Source organism: Nicotiana tomentosiformis, chromosome 1 (assembly GCF_000390325.3).
Source record: "Nicotiana tomentosiformis chromosome 1, ASM39032v3, whole genome shotgun sequence".
In the NCBI taxonomy this organism is placed as follows: Eukaryota; Viridiplantae; Streptophyta; class Magnoliopsida; order Solanales; family Solanaceae; genus Nicotiana; species Nicotiana tomentosiformis.
The window spans coordinates 61,088,913-61,107,459 of NC_090812.1; the positions used below are offsets into that span (position 1 = coordinate 61,088,913).

The 18,547-nt window shown below is 39.5% G+C and overlaps 2 protein-coding genes across 2 annotated transcripts; one reads left to right on the plus strand and one right to left on the minus strand.

Moving 5' to 3' along the window:
- Window positions 1-1,199: 1,199 nt before the first annotated feature.
- LOC104100218 (pathogenesis-related leaf protein 6-like) lies at window positions 1,200-1,961 on the plus strand. Its single transcript, XM_009607402.4, has one exon. The coding sequence runs from the start codon at window positions 1,200-1,202 to the stop codon at window positions 1,689-1,691; it is 492 nt and encodes a 163-aa protein (XP_009605697.1). The 3' UTR covers window positions 1,692-1,961.
- Window positions 1,962-14,810: 12,849 nt separating this feature from the next.
- LOC104100224 (uncharacterized) lies at window positions 14,811-15,878 on the minus strand. Its single transcript, XM_070195962.1, has 2 exons — window positions 15,750-15,878; window positions 14,811-15,662 (listed from the first exon to the last, which is right to left on the minus strand). Exons 1-2 carry the CDS (start codon window positions 15,876-15,878, stop codon window positions 14,811-14,813), a joined length of 981 nt encoding a protein of 326 aa, XP_070052063.1.
- Between the last annotated feature and the right edge of the window lie 2,669 nt (window positions 15,879-18,547).

The window sequence follows — 18,547 nt, forward strand, 5'->3', positions numbered from 1 at the left end:
ACTGTGTAATAGCTTGCAAACCATACATGAGATGTAAATCGCACCAGGCAAGCCCTTACGACAAGCTTAGACCCAAAGGGACAATATGGTGGATAGAACCCGCATATTCTGTGTGGAAATCATCGGCCAAACCCAACTGGGCCGCCCTTTCGGGACAATATATTTGGATTTATAAATTATAATCTTGTCTTTTTCTTCATATTTGTTTATTGTTTTGTCACATTTGTTAGAAATGATTTGACCGTTTGTGTTCTAATCCAATTTTCCACTCTAGGATTATTGGAAATCAAGCATATGCCTATTGATTACACCTAAGTTTATAATGCCAAACCTTTTAGTTTCTCAATGCTATTGGGATCAAAATTTCACTTACCCCCGAGAACTATTCTTAATTTAGTGTAGTATTAAAAATATTGAAATTATAAATTTAAGATCAGGTATATCTCAGACGTTTATCTAATAATCTAGTGAGTGCTAGGAATAAATGTATATTTTGACCTTTGTGACCCCAAGACAGCTTATTGGTTACTTAGTGAGAAAGTGAAGAGAAGTATGGATAATATTCAAAAAGAGACAAAGTAAAATCTTTAATCAACTTGATGGTGGATAACACACCAATATTATATGAAAACAGACAAAAAGTATTACATATGGTTGTAGTTAATCGAGAGGAATACAAGTTGATTTGTCTAAAGGGCTAGACTTAAGCAATACTTGATTACTTCTTTTGGTAAAGGCATGCATTAAGATACGCAAATTATCTCAACATTCCCTAGCTACTTGCATTATATGCCTTTTATTTACGAGTTTAGAGTTCAACAAATATATAATGACTATGTAAAAACTACAATCAGGTTATTAAAAAGTCAACTATAAGTAACTTTCTGTGGAAAATATAACTAGTAGTAACCTACAAACCTTGGTAAATGACCTATTACAACAAGTAAAACCACCATTAGTAAATCTTTTACATAGTTTGTGTATATTATTTAAATACTTACTAGTAGTATGTATCTTAAGGTGAAAGCACTGTAACTTTACTAAGGGAGATGTCTTCTCGACTTTAAAAGTTGCTTTAAAAAACGTTCAGCCTCTTTTCGCTTTACACATGCATTTCCAAATTTCACGTAGCAAAATAATCATATTTTTCACCTATAAATAGCCAACTTATCCAATTCATTCTCATCACCTCTTCAAAAATGGCAATATCCAATGCTTCTTTTTCGACTCTTCTAATTTGTTTCATAATCTTGGCCTTTGCTTTTCCTTCTCATGCCCAAAATTCCCAAACAGACTACCTCGCCGCTCATAATTCCGCTCGATCTCAAGTTGGTGTTAGTGCAATAACATGGGACACTACTCTTGCAAATTACGCACAAAATTATGCCAATCAAAGAATTGGCGATTGCAATCTTGTCCATTCTAATGGACCTTATGGTGAAAATCTTGCAAAAGGGACTGGTTCTTTCACTGGCACAGCTGCTGTTAATTTGTGGGTGGCAGAGAAGCCATACTATGACTATACTAACAATTATTGCACTGGCGGAAATCAGTGTCTGCATTATACTCAGGTGGTTTGGCGTAACTCGGTTCGAGTTGGTTGTGCTAGGGCTCAGTGCAATAATGGATGGTGGTTTGTTATTTGCAGCTATGATCCTCCTGGCAACTACGTTGGTCAACGTCCTTACTAAATATTTCTCAAGGACTAAGAGTTTGATTAAATAAGAACATGATCATTAGAATGTGATGAATAAGCTACTTAAATGGAGCAAAACCTATCAGTAAAAATAAGTGAAAGTGATAATAAGATAGAGGTTTTATATATGATCTGTATTGGCAGCATTTAGTTTCGTTGCACCAAATAATTTGGAGTAACGAGCATTTGTAGCTGCTGAATTGTTGTCTTGTACCTGTTGTTTTGAGTTATTTGGTCTGAATTATATGCATGACAGAGTTGGTTATCATCGGATCTAGATTTATGCATGAAAACTACTTAACTCTATTTGATTTTGTTCGTTTTGCTTGATTTATAGAAAATAAATGAATTTTGATAATCAATCTTCTATGTTTATAAAATAGTTACATTTGACGAAGTAACTAACTATTCATTTAAAAATTCAATTACCTAATGATACTGATCTAAATTAAACAGAAACGAGATCAGAGTCCGATCGAACCAAAGTTTCTGTAATTTGTCATGAATGAACGGCCAATTAGGGCTTATAACAACATCCGGGATTTCAAGAGAATGGGTGCACTATGAAGAGGTGGATCTAAAAATTACATTTGCCGGGTTTAACTTTAGTCTCTTATCATGAATCCACTACACTTTTGAAATTATAGGTTTAAAATTATATTTTTTTTGAAATTTTAGTAATTTTCACACACACACATAATGGGATGTGAACTTCCAAATTCACTTGGAGAGGTACACCCAATAATAATTGTACTATAAGAGTCTTTGAGAATAGGTTCGCGCACATACATTTAAGTAATTTAAAAAAATATATTATTATACGTGGTTTAGGGAAAAGAGTATTAGTTCACGTGAACGCATATCCCTCAACTTGAATACGCCTATGATAACAACTTATGCAAAAGTGTTGCATGCATCATGCATGTTGTGGGGTATGTGATATTGTCACGACCCAAAATCTAACTAGTCGTGATGACACCTAACCCAACCCGCTAGGTAAGCCAGTTAACCACTAACCAATTTCAATAATAATAAATAAAGCAATTAAGTAAAAAAATTATCTGAATCTTATACATTTCCCAAAAACTGGTAGTACAAATCATGAGCTTCTAAGAATAAAATTTACAAAGCAGAAATGAAATAAATACATCGTCTATTTGAAAAGTACATAAACAGAGTTTTACAGATCTAAAGCTACCACGAACAAGAAGCAGCTACAATCGGGACGCAGGTACATCTTCAATCCAGCTCCCATCGAGCACAACAACATCAGCAACCAACATCTGCACGTAAGGTGCAGAAGTGTAGTATAAGTACAACCGACCCCATGTACTCAATAAGTAACAAACCTAACCTTAGGTTGAAAATAGTGACGAGCTAACACAAGGTCGGGTCAAATACCAATATCCCACAACACAATACAAGTAATAAAAGATGTATCTCAGAAGTAAAATGCTCAGCTCGTTCACAATTCTAGGAAAATAGTCATGCTTTTCAAGTATCTTAGTGAAAACCCGTTTACCGAAAATGCCAAAAATACGAGTAAGTTTGAAAACGGTAAATTTTTTTTTCCATATATCCTTTCCACATTAAATAAGATGTTTCATTCTCTTTCCAGATATCAAGTGTGAAATACCTCTCTATGCCCACATATCAATGTGTGTAAAAAGTCATGAATGACGTGATACCGTACAACATGAGGAAAAATACATCTCTATACATGTATGTCATGTGTGCATGCCAATGCCATGTATCTCAGAGATGAATCATGTATTCGCACTCACTGTCTCACACTTTTCACTCATCATGCTCAAACACTCGGTACTGTATATGGCCCATACGGCCCGGGGAAGATCCATACCGGAATATATACATCACTGACCATCAGTCACTCAGTACCGAGGAAGGCCAATTCGGCCCCATGGAGAAGATCCATCTCCAGGTATATAAATGCTTCGGACAAGATCCATGTCCAGAGAAGATCCATCCCTCAATATAATCGACCGCGCTCACTGGGGGTGTGCAGACTCCGGAGGGGCTCCTACAGTCCAAGCGCTATCATAAGCCAGATCCAAGCATAAATCAATATAGCATGTTGCGGTGTGCAGCTCGATCCCATAATTATAATCATTATAACTTGCTGCGGCATGCAACCTGATCCCAAAATATCACTCTCACTTGGGCCCTCGGCCTCACTCAGTCATCAATCTCTCCAGTCTCACTCACGTGCTCACAATATCATAAAACTATAACTAGCCCGACAACAATGATATGATGTATCAATAAATAATAACTGAGACTGAGATATGGTATGAATGAATGGATATGACTGAGTATGAAATATCAATAAAATCAGTGAGATGATAGTAAGAAACGACCACTATGGGTCCAAACAGTATCGGCATAATGCCTAAGCATGATATCTAGCATGATTGACAGCTTAATTACTACATCATATGACGAAAATACGGATATCAACAAAGTAGGACCATTGTACAGTGCCATGGAAACAATAGAGTACCAATTCATATGGTGCACGCCCGTCACCTAGCATGTGCGCCACCTTAATACCAATCACATAACATGTATTTCGAGGTTTTATACCCTCAGCACTAAGATTAGAAAAGTTACTTACCTCGAACAAACCAATACCAATACCGAGCAACCAAACGATACTCCAAAGATGCCATCCCGTGCGTTCCGACCTCTGAACGGCTCAAAACTAACCAAAAACAACTCAAATGCATCAAACAATGCTAAAGGAACCAATCCGAATCGAAAAGATCAAATCTTGAATCAAAAGCCCAAAATATGCCAAAAATCCAACCAGAGCCCGCACCTCGGAACCCGATAAAATTTACAAAATCCGAAAGCTCATTCACTCACAAGTCTAACCATACCAAATTTATCAAAATCCGGCACCATTTGGTCATCCAAATCCCCAAAATCCACTCTCCAATTCTCAAGCCCTAAACCCCCAAATTTCACTTCAAAATCTCACTAATTAGGTAGGAAAATCAGTGGGGAAACAAGTTTTATGATCCAAAACGAGTACAAGAATCTTACCTCAGTAATCACCTCAAAAAGCTTCTCCAAAATCGCCTAAGTCCGAGTCCAAAATGTTGAAATAAGACTAAAATCGCGAACCCTTGCTTATAAATCTTCTGCCCAGACTTTTCGCATCTGCGGGCCTATTGTGGCACCTGCGACGCCGCATCTGCGGTGAAAATGCCGCTTCTGCAGAAGTCACTTGCACCTCCAGGGCCCGCACCTGCGCTCCAGGTTCCGCACCTACGAACGCGCATCTGCGGCCCTGGCCTCGCTTCTGCGGAGTCAATCTCTCCTAGCTGCCCCTGCACCTGCGTCCACTTGTCCGCATCTGCACTACCGCAGGTGCGGGAAATTCTTCGCACCTGCGATCCTTGTCCTTCATGGACTTGCCCGCATCTTCAATTCATGCCACGCTTCTGTGTGCTCGCACCTGCGGTGCGCACTCCGCAGGTGCGGTTACACCAGTAGCAGCAGCTCTTCAGCTGCTTCATCAACTCAAAAAAAATATCAAGTTCGTTAACCACCCGAAATATACCTGAGGCACCCGGGACCTCAACCAAACATGCCAACAAGTCATATAACCCAATACGAACTTAGTCGAACCTTCGAATCACTCAAAACAATACCAAAACACCGATTACACCAGGATTCAAGCCTAAAGAACTTCTAAGCTTCCGAATTCTACAAATGATGCTGAATTATACCAAACCATGCCCGATTGACCTAAAATTTTGCACACAAGTCATATTCAACATTACAGACCTACTCCAACTTCCAGAATCGGAATCCGACCCCGATATCAAAAAGTCAACCCCCCGGTCATACTTCCCAAAAATTTAACTTTCGCCATTTCAAGCCAAATTCCACTACGGACCTCCGAATCACAATCCAAACGTGCTCCTAAGTCCAAAATAACCCAACGGAGCTAACAGAACCATCAAAACTCCGTTCCCGATTCAAATTCACAAAAAGTTAAACTTGGTCGACTCTTTCAAATTTAAAGCTTCTAGCTGAGAATCATTCTTTCAAATCAATTCTGAATAACCTGAAAACCAAAACCGACGATTCACATAAGTCATATTACATCATACTAAGCTACTCATGCCCTCAAACAACCAAGCAAAGTGTAAATGCTCAAAATGACCAGTCGGGTCATTATAGATGTGGTTTTAATTTATGTCTACTAACATTGTAAATCTTGTTTATTGATCACGCCCAACTATGCCTTATAAAAAGGACTAAACAGTCGATGCAAAAATATTCGGTTCAAGAGTCCGGAGTCGAATCCCATAGGGAACTAACCTATTTGCTATAATTTTTTAGTATCACTAATGATAAGCTCAGACAACTTTCAGAGTTCAAGATTTGATTTGTGAATTAATAAAAATTACTTAACTAAAAAAAATGACAATAAAAACTATGAACTAGCAAGATTGAGGTTGAATCAAGGATAAAAAGATCTAGGGTTTATGATTTCCCCAATTATCGGATTAATTCATGACACGCTAGCTATAATCTCACTGTAACACTCTCTAACGAGGATGAGTTCTTATCTGTCGCAATTATCTCTCGATCAATTACGATAATTTACTAGAAGTATTCTCTCGAACTACTCTAGTTGACAATTTGTACAACTCAAAAATATCGCACCAAAGCTTCGTTATCTCTAATCCTGCTTTTAAATTCAAGTAATTAATTTCTTAGTTTACTCGGAAGTGGCGTTGTTCAACAACAATCTACTCAAGTGTTCTTTATCAAGCAACACAAGATAACTAGATACGATTAATCAAGGGCCCTTTAGTTAATCACAAGAAACACATAGTTGAACAATTAAAGAGTAATAACGGCTCAATTATATCAAAACACAATCAAGGCTCCATCCAACAATTGGTTCCATCAACTCTAGATGACTGGTTTAGTTACTCATAATTGGATAGATAATCATAGTAATATCTAAGAGCATTAAACTACAAATAAAATGAAAGCAAAGACAAAAACTCGAGTGATTCGTGCTTCCAAAGTATTTCGTAGCCTCTTGCCTCTCTAATGATGTATAACCCTTCAAAAACTAAATTTAAGAGGTATTTATAGGGTAGGGGCAGAAATCAACATGTCCAAAACTAGTGAGGAATTAAAATTTGCTCGGATGGCATCGTCGGCGTGAGGCACTGTCTGGGGCACCAATATTTCTGTGCGAGGCACTGTCTATGGCGCCATTGTTTAAGAAAGGCACTGTCTTGGGTGCCAATGGCAGTGTCCTAGACAATGCCTTACACTGTCTATAGCCATGACTTTTCTTTGCCTTGCACGTCTTCTTTTATTGCTCCATTTTGTAGCTCTGAGGTACCATTTCGTACAACTTTTCTCCAATTCATGTCCAAGCATTCCTACACGTGAAAAAAGCTCTATTAAGAGCAATTGTCGCACAAATTAGCATCCAAACAACATGCAAGTAGGGTAAATAATATCAAAATATATGAAATTATCGCATGACATCAACACCCCACACTTAAATGTTGCTCTCCCTCGAGTCAACCAACTAAACACCTCCTCTTCAAGGACCCAACAACCCACACATTCACAACACACTACACCTATGACCATGGTTGATAGCAACAATTAAGCTCTAGCATATATATTCAAAATACACTTCTCGTACTTATGCCCAATTTCAAAATGTCAAACATAGGAACAATATGGCTATAAAAATCCTAGCCTCGATAACTAACTCAATGTCACAATGCACCTGAGGTTTGAATACTTAATCTAATAGAGAAGTCTAATAATGTTACATATCATTTGTGAAAGCATGTGCCGTCACACTAAAATAAAAGAGTAAGTAGTCCACACATCCAAATCACATGATCGAATATATTTTAAGGACTCACACATATGAAGAAAAATCACCCACTCTCTCAAAGAAGTCACATTCACGCAAAAGGTACTATAGGCTTGCCCATTATGTAAACATCTACTAATGTAGGCCCGCTTAGTCTGAAATCAACTAGGACTTATTATGGTTGTAATGTGGGCTAAGGGACGGGTAGGATATATTTGGGATATAGTGGCTAACCCTCCTAAGCACTTTAACACATCACGTATTCAATTTTTAAGCGCAATTCCTTCAATCTACTTCAATCATCACAAGATAGTTCACCCCAAAATATTTTTCCTTCTTTTTTACACATCACTTCATATCACATCCACTAGAAAAAATAAGAAACCATTATTTATTCATTATTCTTCTCTTTTTTCTTTCTTTCTTTCTTTTTTTTTTTGTATTTTTTGCTTTGCCGCTAGTGGATTTTATTTTCTTCTATTGGTTCCACTCAAAAGCTACCCCAAGTTTTCTCATTACTTTTTTTTAGCGCTCTCTTTGCAATTCAAATACTTTAAGAGGTCTAAGGATCAAAATGATTCAATTAATAATAAAAGGGGATAGGCTTGTAATGCAGGTGCCAAAAGAAAGGCTTATAGGCTCAAAAGGGTAATTAGGGATGATTTTATTTGTGATAGACAACAAACTCAAAAAGATCAAAGAAAGTCTAACATCACTTTTTAAACCGAGCAACACCTAGGATTTCGATTCAATTCACATTCCGGGCAAGTTCTAGACTCAAATGCAATAACATGGACTATGCAAAGAACTCACTTAACACATGGCACATGATTCAATAAGGACAGTTTCATTCGGACTCTCAATCAAACCAGTATTCACAAAGCCAAGAGATATATTAAGCATAAAGCACAAAGTAAACACAAGTCAAGCAACCGAGACATAGAAGTTATACCACATACTATTTTTGCCAAGGCATCATCATATATTTAAAGCTAAGGGAAGGTGAAACACATGCCATAACCTAAGTATGCAACCATGAAATAAGTCAAAAGATATGAATCACATCATTTCTTCTCCTTTATTTCCTACATACTACTCTAAAGATAAAAAAAAATAAAAACTACTACCCGGTTCAAGTTATATCCCATGGAAAAGAATCGAGGCACGAAGAAAAATCACGGGGGATTATTACTACCTAGGAAGAATAAAAAGATATATTTTTGTATTTTTCTATTTTCCAATTTGTTTTTGTATTCTTTTGTTTAGACTTTAATCCCTCAAGAAAACTGTCTAGGGGATCTATCGTTGGGAATAGTCTATTTTTTTCTATCTTTCTATTTGTTTTTCTGGTTTTTGTTTTCGAAAATAATAATTAAAAAAAACTACTACATTACTCAATACTATTCTAGAGTATCCTTAAATATACTAGAAATTAAAAATATAAGAAGTTAAAAATTTAAAATATAAGAAGCTAATATGGTTACTAATCTATTCCTACTATGCACAATGAGAGTTACCCACCCCACACTTAAAACATGCAGTGTCCCCAATGCATAATTAAAGTAGAAAAGGTGAATAAGAACTCCCTGATCAATCCTCTAGATTATGGCCCTCATCGAAGAAGGCTTGGTCAGCCTCATCACAATCATCAACATTATCACCCAGATCCACACCAGTGGCATCAACCATTGGCTCAACTGTTGGATCAACCTGCTCCTCGTCACCCTGTACCGAATGCTCTGGAGTGTTGATATCTTCTTCTGGTGGAACCCCCTGACCCGCAGCTAAACTAACCAATCGTTGTGCTGGTGTGTTAAGCCGAAATCGCTCAGTCAACTGAGTCCTCTCCTATGAAGTAGCAGGACTACCTCCAGTCCTCAACTGCAAATCCAACATCCCATGCAAATGAGCTAGGACACTCTCATCGCGAGCCTGACGCTCCGCTGTAGTCAATATCGTACCATCTTCCTCATCTGGCCCACGAATAACAGTAATGTCGGTATCTCGAGATGTGACTGGAAGAAACATGTCAAACTGGGGCTCCTCATCTACCTGCTCTTTATGCAAGTATTGCGTAAGCAGATTCACAAAGAATATCCTAGTAAGCGTTCCCTTTCTAGATTGTGCCTTATGACTACGTATCAACTGGCCCACATTCACCGGCCACCCTTTCATCAAGAAATACACTAGACATACTCTCTCTCGGACAACAACATAATCATGATCACATGGAAGTAGTCTCGTGTTCACTAAGCGCAACCATACTTTAGCAATTTTTGTAAACTTGACTTTAGGAAAAGAAGTACAGGTGTTGTATCTCTTGTCCCGTGTCCACATCGCATTCGAATTAACAAGACACAATGTGTGCCTAATATCTCTGTAAGCAGGCCGGTCAATAAAGTCACACAACGGACTACATGGGACATCAGGGGCATCCAAGAATCTACATAGTGCACTAGCCAAAATATCAATCAACCTCCCACGAATAGGTACCAATTTCTCCTTATCCTCAATGTTCCACACGACTCGCGCACTAAGCTAAAGTTAGCCTCTCTCGGATTTTTAAATACAAAATCCAGTCCTAGTTCATGTTTTCTTTCCCAAATCGGAGGGTAACAGGATTTCAATCTGTGCTCATTAACTGCAAAATCAGGGAGATATGAGTTTGGGCGACACTTACTGTAAAATGCTCTCCCAGACGGGGGCACACTCTTGATGCCATACTCACGAGTCGCTCTCTCTTGAGGTTGTGCCCCGGTAGAAGTACAAGCCACTTGTTTTCCTTTACCACTGTGACTACTAGACGTAGCCTCAACTCTGGTTCTTTTATTTGGCGGTGGGCTTAACGAGGTAGCCTTTGTCTTTGGTGGTGCGTTGGCCTTAGCCGGTGACTTAGAACTAACTGTTGGACGACCTATATTGCACGTAACTGTCAACCATGCCAACTGTCAATGCAAGGAAAAACAACTATCGCAAAAATAAGGTCGGAGTGACCCCACACTTAAAGCTCTAAGATATGCTAATTACTTTAAACCATAGGCTACTCAAACTTCGCCTTCATAAAGTAAGTGTATTAGCATCGAAATTTTGGCAATACACATAGCCCGTATGTCATTGCAAACACACTTTATCAATCCACCCCAACTCCGTAAAGTCACCCCACACTTAGGTTTTCATATCAATCATGCTTACCTAACACAAAACAATCAATCTCAATGAGGCAATTTATCGAACACCTTGTATGCATTATTTGCGTGTGAGTTTCTTTGTGGGTGAAGAATTGCTCCACCCTCCCAAATCGGCTTGGGAATTCGAGTGTGAAACACTCGTTACAACAGTCACAATATATCCTATGAGGTATTTGGGGTTGGAAATTATTTTTTAGCACAATTGCACTATTGTTGTACCTTGTAGAGCATATTACCCACAAACTAGAATTTACATAGAAAAAGAGAGAATAGAGGAGTGAGAAAGAGAAAATCATACGTAGGTTGCGTGAGAAAGAGAGGCGAGGCAGTGGGGTGGGATGGCAACTTGAGAACTTGGATTTTCCTCTCGCTTTGGAAATGGGACAGTGGGGTTAGGGTTAGGTAGAAGGTTTTTTTTGTTTCTCTTTGTTCTGGATGTTGGGGTCGTGTTGGTTTTATAAGAGAGGGGTGTTAATGTTGTTGTTATTTTAATTGGGTTGGGGTGGGTTAAATAAATTTTTTTTACTTACCTAGGCCTTGGCACGAGGCGGCATGCGGGGAGGCCGTGAGATGCCGCAAGGCGCCCTCAGGCTCGCTGACTTTAGTGCTTTGGACAGCGCAAGGTGGCGTGGGAGGCATTGAAAACTCAGTGCGGGGAGGGGTCTAGGGCGGCGTCTGGTCACTGCCTCGCTAGGTAACACGAGACGTGCAAAACTTATCATTTGGACTTCGCCTTGCGATGGCTCGATGTTTTCTTGTTCGTTTTTGCAACCTTTTAGCTTGTTTAGGAACCCGAGCACATCTTCCTTCCACGTAGCTCCACTACCTATAAAAACACTTCAAATGCACACAAAACTCACCTGTTAGTCCGCCTCAACATCAAACTATATTAAAAACTAAAACTAAACTAACTCTACGCTATGAGTTAGGTTGCCTCCCAATAAGCGCCTTAGTTAACGTCATGGCATGACGAGTACAACATAACAATGGGTTGCCTCCCAGGAAGCACCTGATTTAGCACCGTGGCACGACCCAGACTTTCAGGATTACACTTCGCTCACATATTGGGGCTCTTCCAAGTACATCACATCTTTCTCCCATTTTTCTTCAATCATTCCAAGGTAGTGTTTTAACCTTTGCCCATTCACTTTAAACTTATTCGTTCCATTGTCGGACTCAATTTCTATCGCTTCACTTGGGAATACCTGCACAACTCTAAATGGTCCCGACCATCTAGATTTCATCTTACTCAAAAATAATCTCAATCTCGAGTTGTATAACAATACTAGATATCCGGGTTTGAAGTTCTTATCTAGAATGTGCTTATCATGCATCATCTTCATCCTTTCTTTATACAATCTCGTACTCTCGAATGCTTGGAACCGGAACTCGGGAGTTCATGTAACTCTGTAACTCTACTTGTGCCCGTGGTTTCCATAATCAAATTCAACTACCATAGTTCCCATAAGGCTTTATGCTCAAGCTCCACCAGAAGATGGCATGTTTTCCAAATACCAACTTGTACGGAGACATACCAATTGGAGTTTTAAATGTTGTGCGGTAAGCCCATAAAGCATCATCCAACTTCCTTGCCCAATCAGTTCGAGTTGCATTCACTGTCTTAGTCAGGACACTTTTGATTTCCCAGTTGGACACTTCCACTTGCCTGCTCGTTTGCGGGTGGTAAGGTGTGGCAACCTTATAGAGAACTCCATACTTTTCTAACAGCCTTGCAAATGCTCTATTGTAGAATTGAGTTCCACCATCACTGATTATATCTCTCGGAGTGCCAAACCGTGTGAAAATATTTTTCCTTAGAAATCCTATCACTCCCTTGGCATCATTTGTTGGAAGAGACACTGCTTCAACCCATTTCGAGACATAGTCAACTGCTAGTACTATGTACTTGTTAACATACGAGCTGACAAATGGTCCCATAAAATCAATCCCCCACACATCAAACACTTCCACCCCTTGAATTGTAGTTATCGGCATCTTGTGACAGCGAGATATGTTACCGGTCCTTTGGCACTCATCACAACTTTTCACCCAGGCATGTGCATCCTTGAATAAAGTCGGCCAATACAAACCTGATTCCAACACCTTCGCATCTATCCAAATTCCTCCAAAGTGCCCACCATATTGTGAAGCGTGGCAAGCCTGTAAAATAGAAGACTGATCTTTCTCGGGGATACACCTCCGGATCATGTTATCCACACATATATTAAAAAGTAAAGGTTCATCCCAGTAATAAGACCAACAATCACGAAAGAACCTTTTCTTTTGAATCGAAGAGAGTTCATAAGGTACAATACCACTAGCCAAATAGTTAGCAATGTCAGCATACCAAGGTGTCTCCTCCATTGCCACTACTAGTAATTGTTCATCCGGGACTGTCTCTGTTATATCTTCAACCTCTACTTTCTTTTCAGCTCCCTCCAACCATGAAAGATTTTCTGCCACTTGGTTCTCCGTTCCTTTCCTATCGTGTATCTCCAAATCGAATTCTCTTAGCAAAAGAACCCAACGGATCAAGCGTGGCTTTAACTCCTTCTTGGCTATCAAGTACCTAAGTGTTGCATGGTTAGTATAAACAATCACTTTGGACCTATAAAATAAGACCTGAATTTGTCGAATACAAATACCACAACTAACATCTCTTTATTAGTCACGGTATAAATGAGTTGTGCACCGCTTAGCATTCGGCATGCATAGTAAATTGGGTGCACCATTTTATCCTTTCGCTGCCCCAAAACCGCTCATATAGCATAGTCACTCGCATCACACATGAGCTCAAACGGCTGCTCCCAGTCGGGTGCAACGATGATTGGTGTAGTCACCAGTCTCTTCTTTAGCTCCTCAAATGCTAACCTGCAATCATCAGAAAACACAAAGGGGTGATCCTTTTCAAGCAGTTTACACGAGGGATTAGCAATTTTAGAGAAATTCTTTATAAATCGCCTGTAGAAACCGGTGTGCTCAAGGAAACTTCTTACTGTCTTGACCGAAGTGGGCAGTGGAAACTTCTAAATTACGTCAACCTTAGCATGGTCGACCTCAATACTATTACCTGACCCTCGATGCCCCAAAATTATGCCTTCTTGTACCATAAAATGGCACTTCTCCCAGTTCAGCACTAGGTTTGTCTCCACACCTTTTCAACACTCTTCTCAAATTGTGAAGACAGTCATCGAATGAATTCCCCACCACTGAGAAATCATCCATAAAGACTTCCATAATATCTTCAACTATATCAGTAAAAATGGCTAACATACACCTTTGGAAAGTGGCCTGTGCGTTGCACAGGCCAAACGACATTCTCTGAAAGACAAAGATGCCATACGGACAAGTAAATGACGTTTTCTCTCTATCCTCAGGGGCTATTGTGATATGATTGTACCCCGAATATCCATCCAGAAAGCAGAAGTGAGACCTCCCTGCCAATCTATCCAACATTTGGTCAATGAATGGCATGGGAAAGTGGTCTTTCCGGGTGGCAGTGTTCAGTTTTCTATAATCCATGCAAATTCGCCAGCCCATGACTGTACGAGTAGAGATAAACTCATTATTCTCATTTTGTACAACAGTCATACCACCTTTCTTCGGAACATATTGGACTGGGCTTACCCAACCGCTATCCGAGATCGGAAAAATAATGCCCGCATCCAACCACTTAATCACTTTCTTCTTCACCACTTCCTTCATATTCGGGTTCAGCCTTCTTTGATGTTCCCTGGAAGGTTTTTGCCCCTCTTCCAAGAGAATTTTGTGCATGCAAAAGGCCGAGTTGATACCATATATGTCTGCCATGGTCCAACCAATGGGAGTCTTACATTCCTATAACACCTATAAGAGTTGTTCTACCTGTACCAGTTGAGATAATAACAGGTAAAGTAGAGTTAGGCCCTAAGAAAGCATACCTGAGGTGAGTTGGAAGCGGTTTCAGTTCCAACTGTGGTGGATCCTCTATTGTCGGCTTTGCAGGTGGTGTTTCTCTTTCTTCTAAGTGTAGTGGCTCGAACTGGGGTTCCCTTTTTCAAAACCCTTGACCTTCGACAGCCATAACCCACTCTGCTAACTCTTCACCATCCACATCTTCCAAATTCATCAAGCAAACTTCTATTGGGTCTCTGACATTAAGGGTCTCATCCTCCTCTTGTAGTATTACATCAACTACCTCCACTAGCGAACAATTTGCAAATTCGCTGAGCCTCCTCATAGATTGTTGAATATTGAATATTATTTCTTCATTATTCGACCTTATTTTCAACTCTCCAGTCTCACAGTCAATCAATGCTTTCCTAGTGGCTAAGAACGACCTTCCCAAAATTATGGGTATTTCTTCGTCAACTTGACAGTCAAGAATAGCGAAATCAGCATGAAATACAAACTTCCCCACTTGGACGAGCACATCATCCAGAATTCCTGTTGGCCTTTTCACTGTGCGATCATCCAGTTGCAGCAACATTGAGGTCGGTTTAGCTCTGCCAGTGCCTAATTTTGTGTAGATTGACAAGGGCATCAAGTTGATACTGACTCCCAAGTCACACAATGCTTTAGCAAAAGCATAACTTCCAATTGTGCATGGGACAGTGAAACTACAAGGATCAGACAATTTTTGAGCCATAGGTCTTTTCACTACCGCACTACAAGTTTGAGTTAGAGTTATAGTAGACAGGTCCTGGAAGTCAAACTTTCGCGGCATCAAATCCTTCATCATTTTTGCATAACCTGGCATTTCCCTCAAGGCATCCATTTGTGGAATATTCAATTGAATCTGTCTGAGTATTTCCATGAATTTCCTGTATTGATCATCTTTCTTAAGTTTTGCCAACCTTTGAGGGAATGGTGCTGGAATTAGCTTCTGCCCACTGCCCTGTGTCTTTTCCTAATTAGAAGTCTTTTCCACTACCTGTTCTGGGAGCTATTCAATTTCTTTCTCTTTGCCTTTGTCAACTTGTGCTTGTTCAATTACAATCTCTGTGAGCTCTGTCGACTCATCGATCTCGAATGGCACTGGAGTAAGTGGCACGACGTCTCTATTAGATTGAGCAACTTCTTTCTCTCTGTCCAAATTCCTTCCATTCCTGAGACTCACTGCCATTAACTAATTCGGGTTCTGCTATTTTGGATTGATGTTTGTGTTTTCAGGCAACGTTCCTTGTGGACGATTGTTCAAAGTCATGGACAGATGGCCTAACTGAGTTTCAATGCCTTTAATAGCCGAGTCATGTGCGGCTAACTTTTCTTGCATCCTTCCATTCCAATGATTTGTTGTACTATGCCCTTGATTTCTATCATATTACTGTCGTCCTGTCTGGTCACATGCTATTGATGAGGCTGTTGGTAAGCCAGTTGTTGCTGGTGCTGCTGATTATAACCCTGTTGCCTTTGATAGGGCACAACTTGGCCTTGTGGTCGTGCTCTCCAAGGATTGGTATTGTACTGTTGCTGGGTTGGTCTGTGCTACTGATTTTGAGGTCCCCATTGCTTTCCACCTTGTCACTGACCCCCAAAATTATTTACGTAATTCATGTCTTCTCTGAAGCCCTGGTTATCATTCTCTCCACTCCACGAGCAAATATACGACTGATTGATGCAAGGAGTGCATAGGCCTCCAAGTGTTGTGTCAACACTATGAACCTTTTTCGTGACCATCTCATCAATTTTCTTTGTCAGCAAGCTCATCTGGGTCTTGAGAGTGGCTATGTTTTCTTCATTTGTATTGTTTGGGTCAAGTGCAACAGAATGCACTATTGGAGTGTGTGTCGTATTTCTCGTCATCCAATCTGAATTTTGAGCCATCTTGTCAGAAGAATCTTACACTCTGTGAATGATTTGCTCAAGAATGCACCTCTGGCTGAAGCATCTACATTGGCCTTCAGACTGTCAGCCAAACCCATATAGAATCTCAGTCCTAGCATCTGATTCGGGATGCCATGGTGTGGACACTTCACCAATATACCCTTAAACCTCTCCCAGGTTTCTTGCAAAGTTTCAGTTAGTTTCTGCCTGAACTGCAATATCTCATCAATTTACCTTGCAGTTTTGTTGGGTGGATAGAACTTATTTAAGAATTGTTTGACTAGTTCCTTCCATGTAGCAATGTAGTTTATTGGGAGCAAATTCAGCCAAGTTTGAGCCTCCCCAATCACTGAGAAAGGAAATAGTAACAATCTTATTGCTTCAGATGTCACATTCAGCTGTCTTTGAGTGACACAAATTGATAGAAAATTCTTCAGATGTTGATGTGGGTCTTCGATGTAAGACCCGGAGAACAACCCTTTGTTCTGTAGCAAGTGCAGCATGTTATTTGTAATTTGAAAAGTCCCCGCTTGTATCGGAGGGACTGCAATTGCAGTTGCTAGATTGTCAGCAGTTGGTTGCGCCCAATCATATAGAGCAGCCTCCGGCACCAATGGTGCTACTACTTTGATGTTTGGGTCAACTTGATTATTTATATTGTTCCCGTTGACGTTCTTGACGTCACCAATTTCAATTTCGATTTGTTCGTTCTGTTTTAGCTGTTTGCCCTTCTTGTTAGCCCGATTCAATATCCTGAATGCTTTTTTGGGATCTGATAGACCTTCAAATAGTTCACCAGTTCTCAAGGAGCTTATAGGCATGCACCTGAGGCACAAAAAAATTCAAACGTGAGAATTTCAATAGAAATATTTTTAGCACCACGGAAAATTGATCTAAGATAAAAATCTTAGTAATTCCTTCAAGTTGTAACGAATAACACCGTTAGTTCCCCAGCAACGACGCCAAAATTTGATAACGCCCAACTATGCCTTATAAAAAGAACTAAGCGGTCTCTATAAAAATAATCCGGTTCAAGAGTTCGGAGTCGAATCCCATAGGGAACTAACCTATTTGCTATAACTTTTTAGTATCACTAAGGCAGAATAGCCTAATAGACACCTCTACTTATTCGATTTTGACATCCCGGTCCCCATACTTAATGAAGTTTCATCTAGACACCTCTACTCGGTCAAACATAATATTTTAAACCCTTCTAACCATTGACCAAGCCTATGTGATATTTGCTTTGCTGAGTTGGATAAAACGCGTGATTACACGCTTTAAGAAGCGAGTAAAATTTGGTGATTTTAATTAAAAATACCAAAAACTGAAAAGAAAAGAAAAAAGAGTAAAAAAAAGTATTCTTACACAGAGAATTTCACCCCATCGAGGTCCTTCCCCCCTCCCATTTTTTTTCTCTTTTTACCCCCCCCCCCCCAATCAACCTATCTTTTCTTCTGCCTCTCCAATTTTCTTTTCTTTCTATCCCTTTCTCCTCTCCCTTGTCTCTTCCAGTTAGCCTCAAAATCAAGTTGAATATATGCAGCAATAGAGGGATTTTTTGTTAAAAATAAAGTTTCAGATTTAGGGTTTTCAAACATGGTGGATTTTCTGGTGACTTGATTTAGGAGATGGAATTTTGATTTTTCACTTATTTGAAGATTCTTGTTTACTAATTTCAAGGTCTACTATATAGAGGATTGGGTTTTTGACATTATTTTCGGAAAGTAAGAAAGAGAAAAATGGAGGAGAGGTCGCTATGAATTTTTCGGTCGTTTTGCAGGGGTCGTTCGCGTCTATGATCTTTTTTCTTTTTCTTTTTTGGGGTCAAGATCTGAAGGTATCATACAAAGAATTTTACACATAATAAATTGGATACTTTTATTATATTTGATTTCAATGAAAATGAACAAAATGAAATGTTGATTGGATTTCTATGGAAAACCGGCTAATTTGGTTTTGCAAACA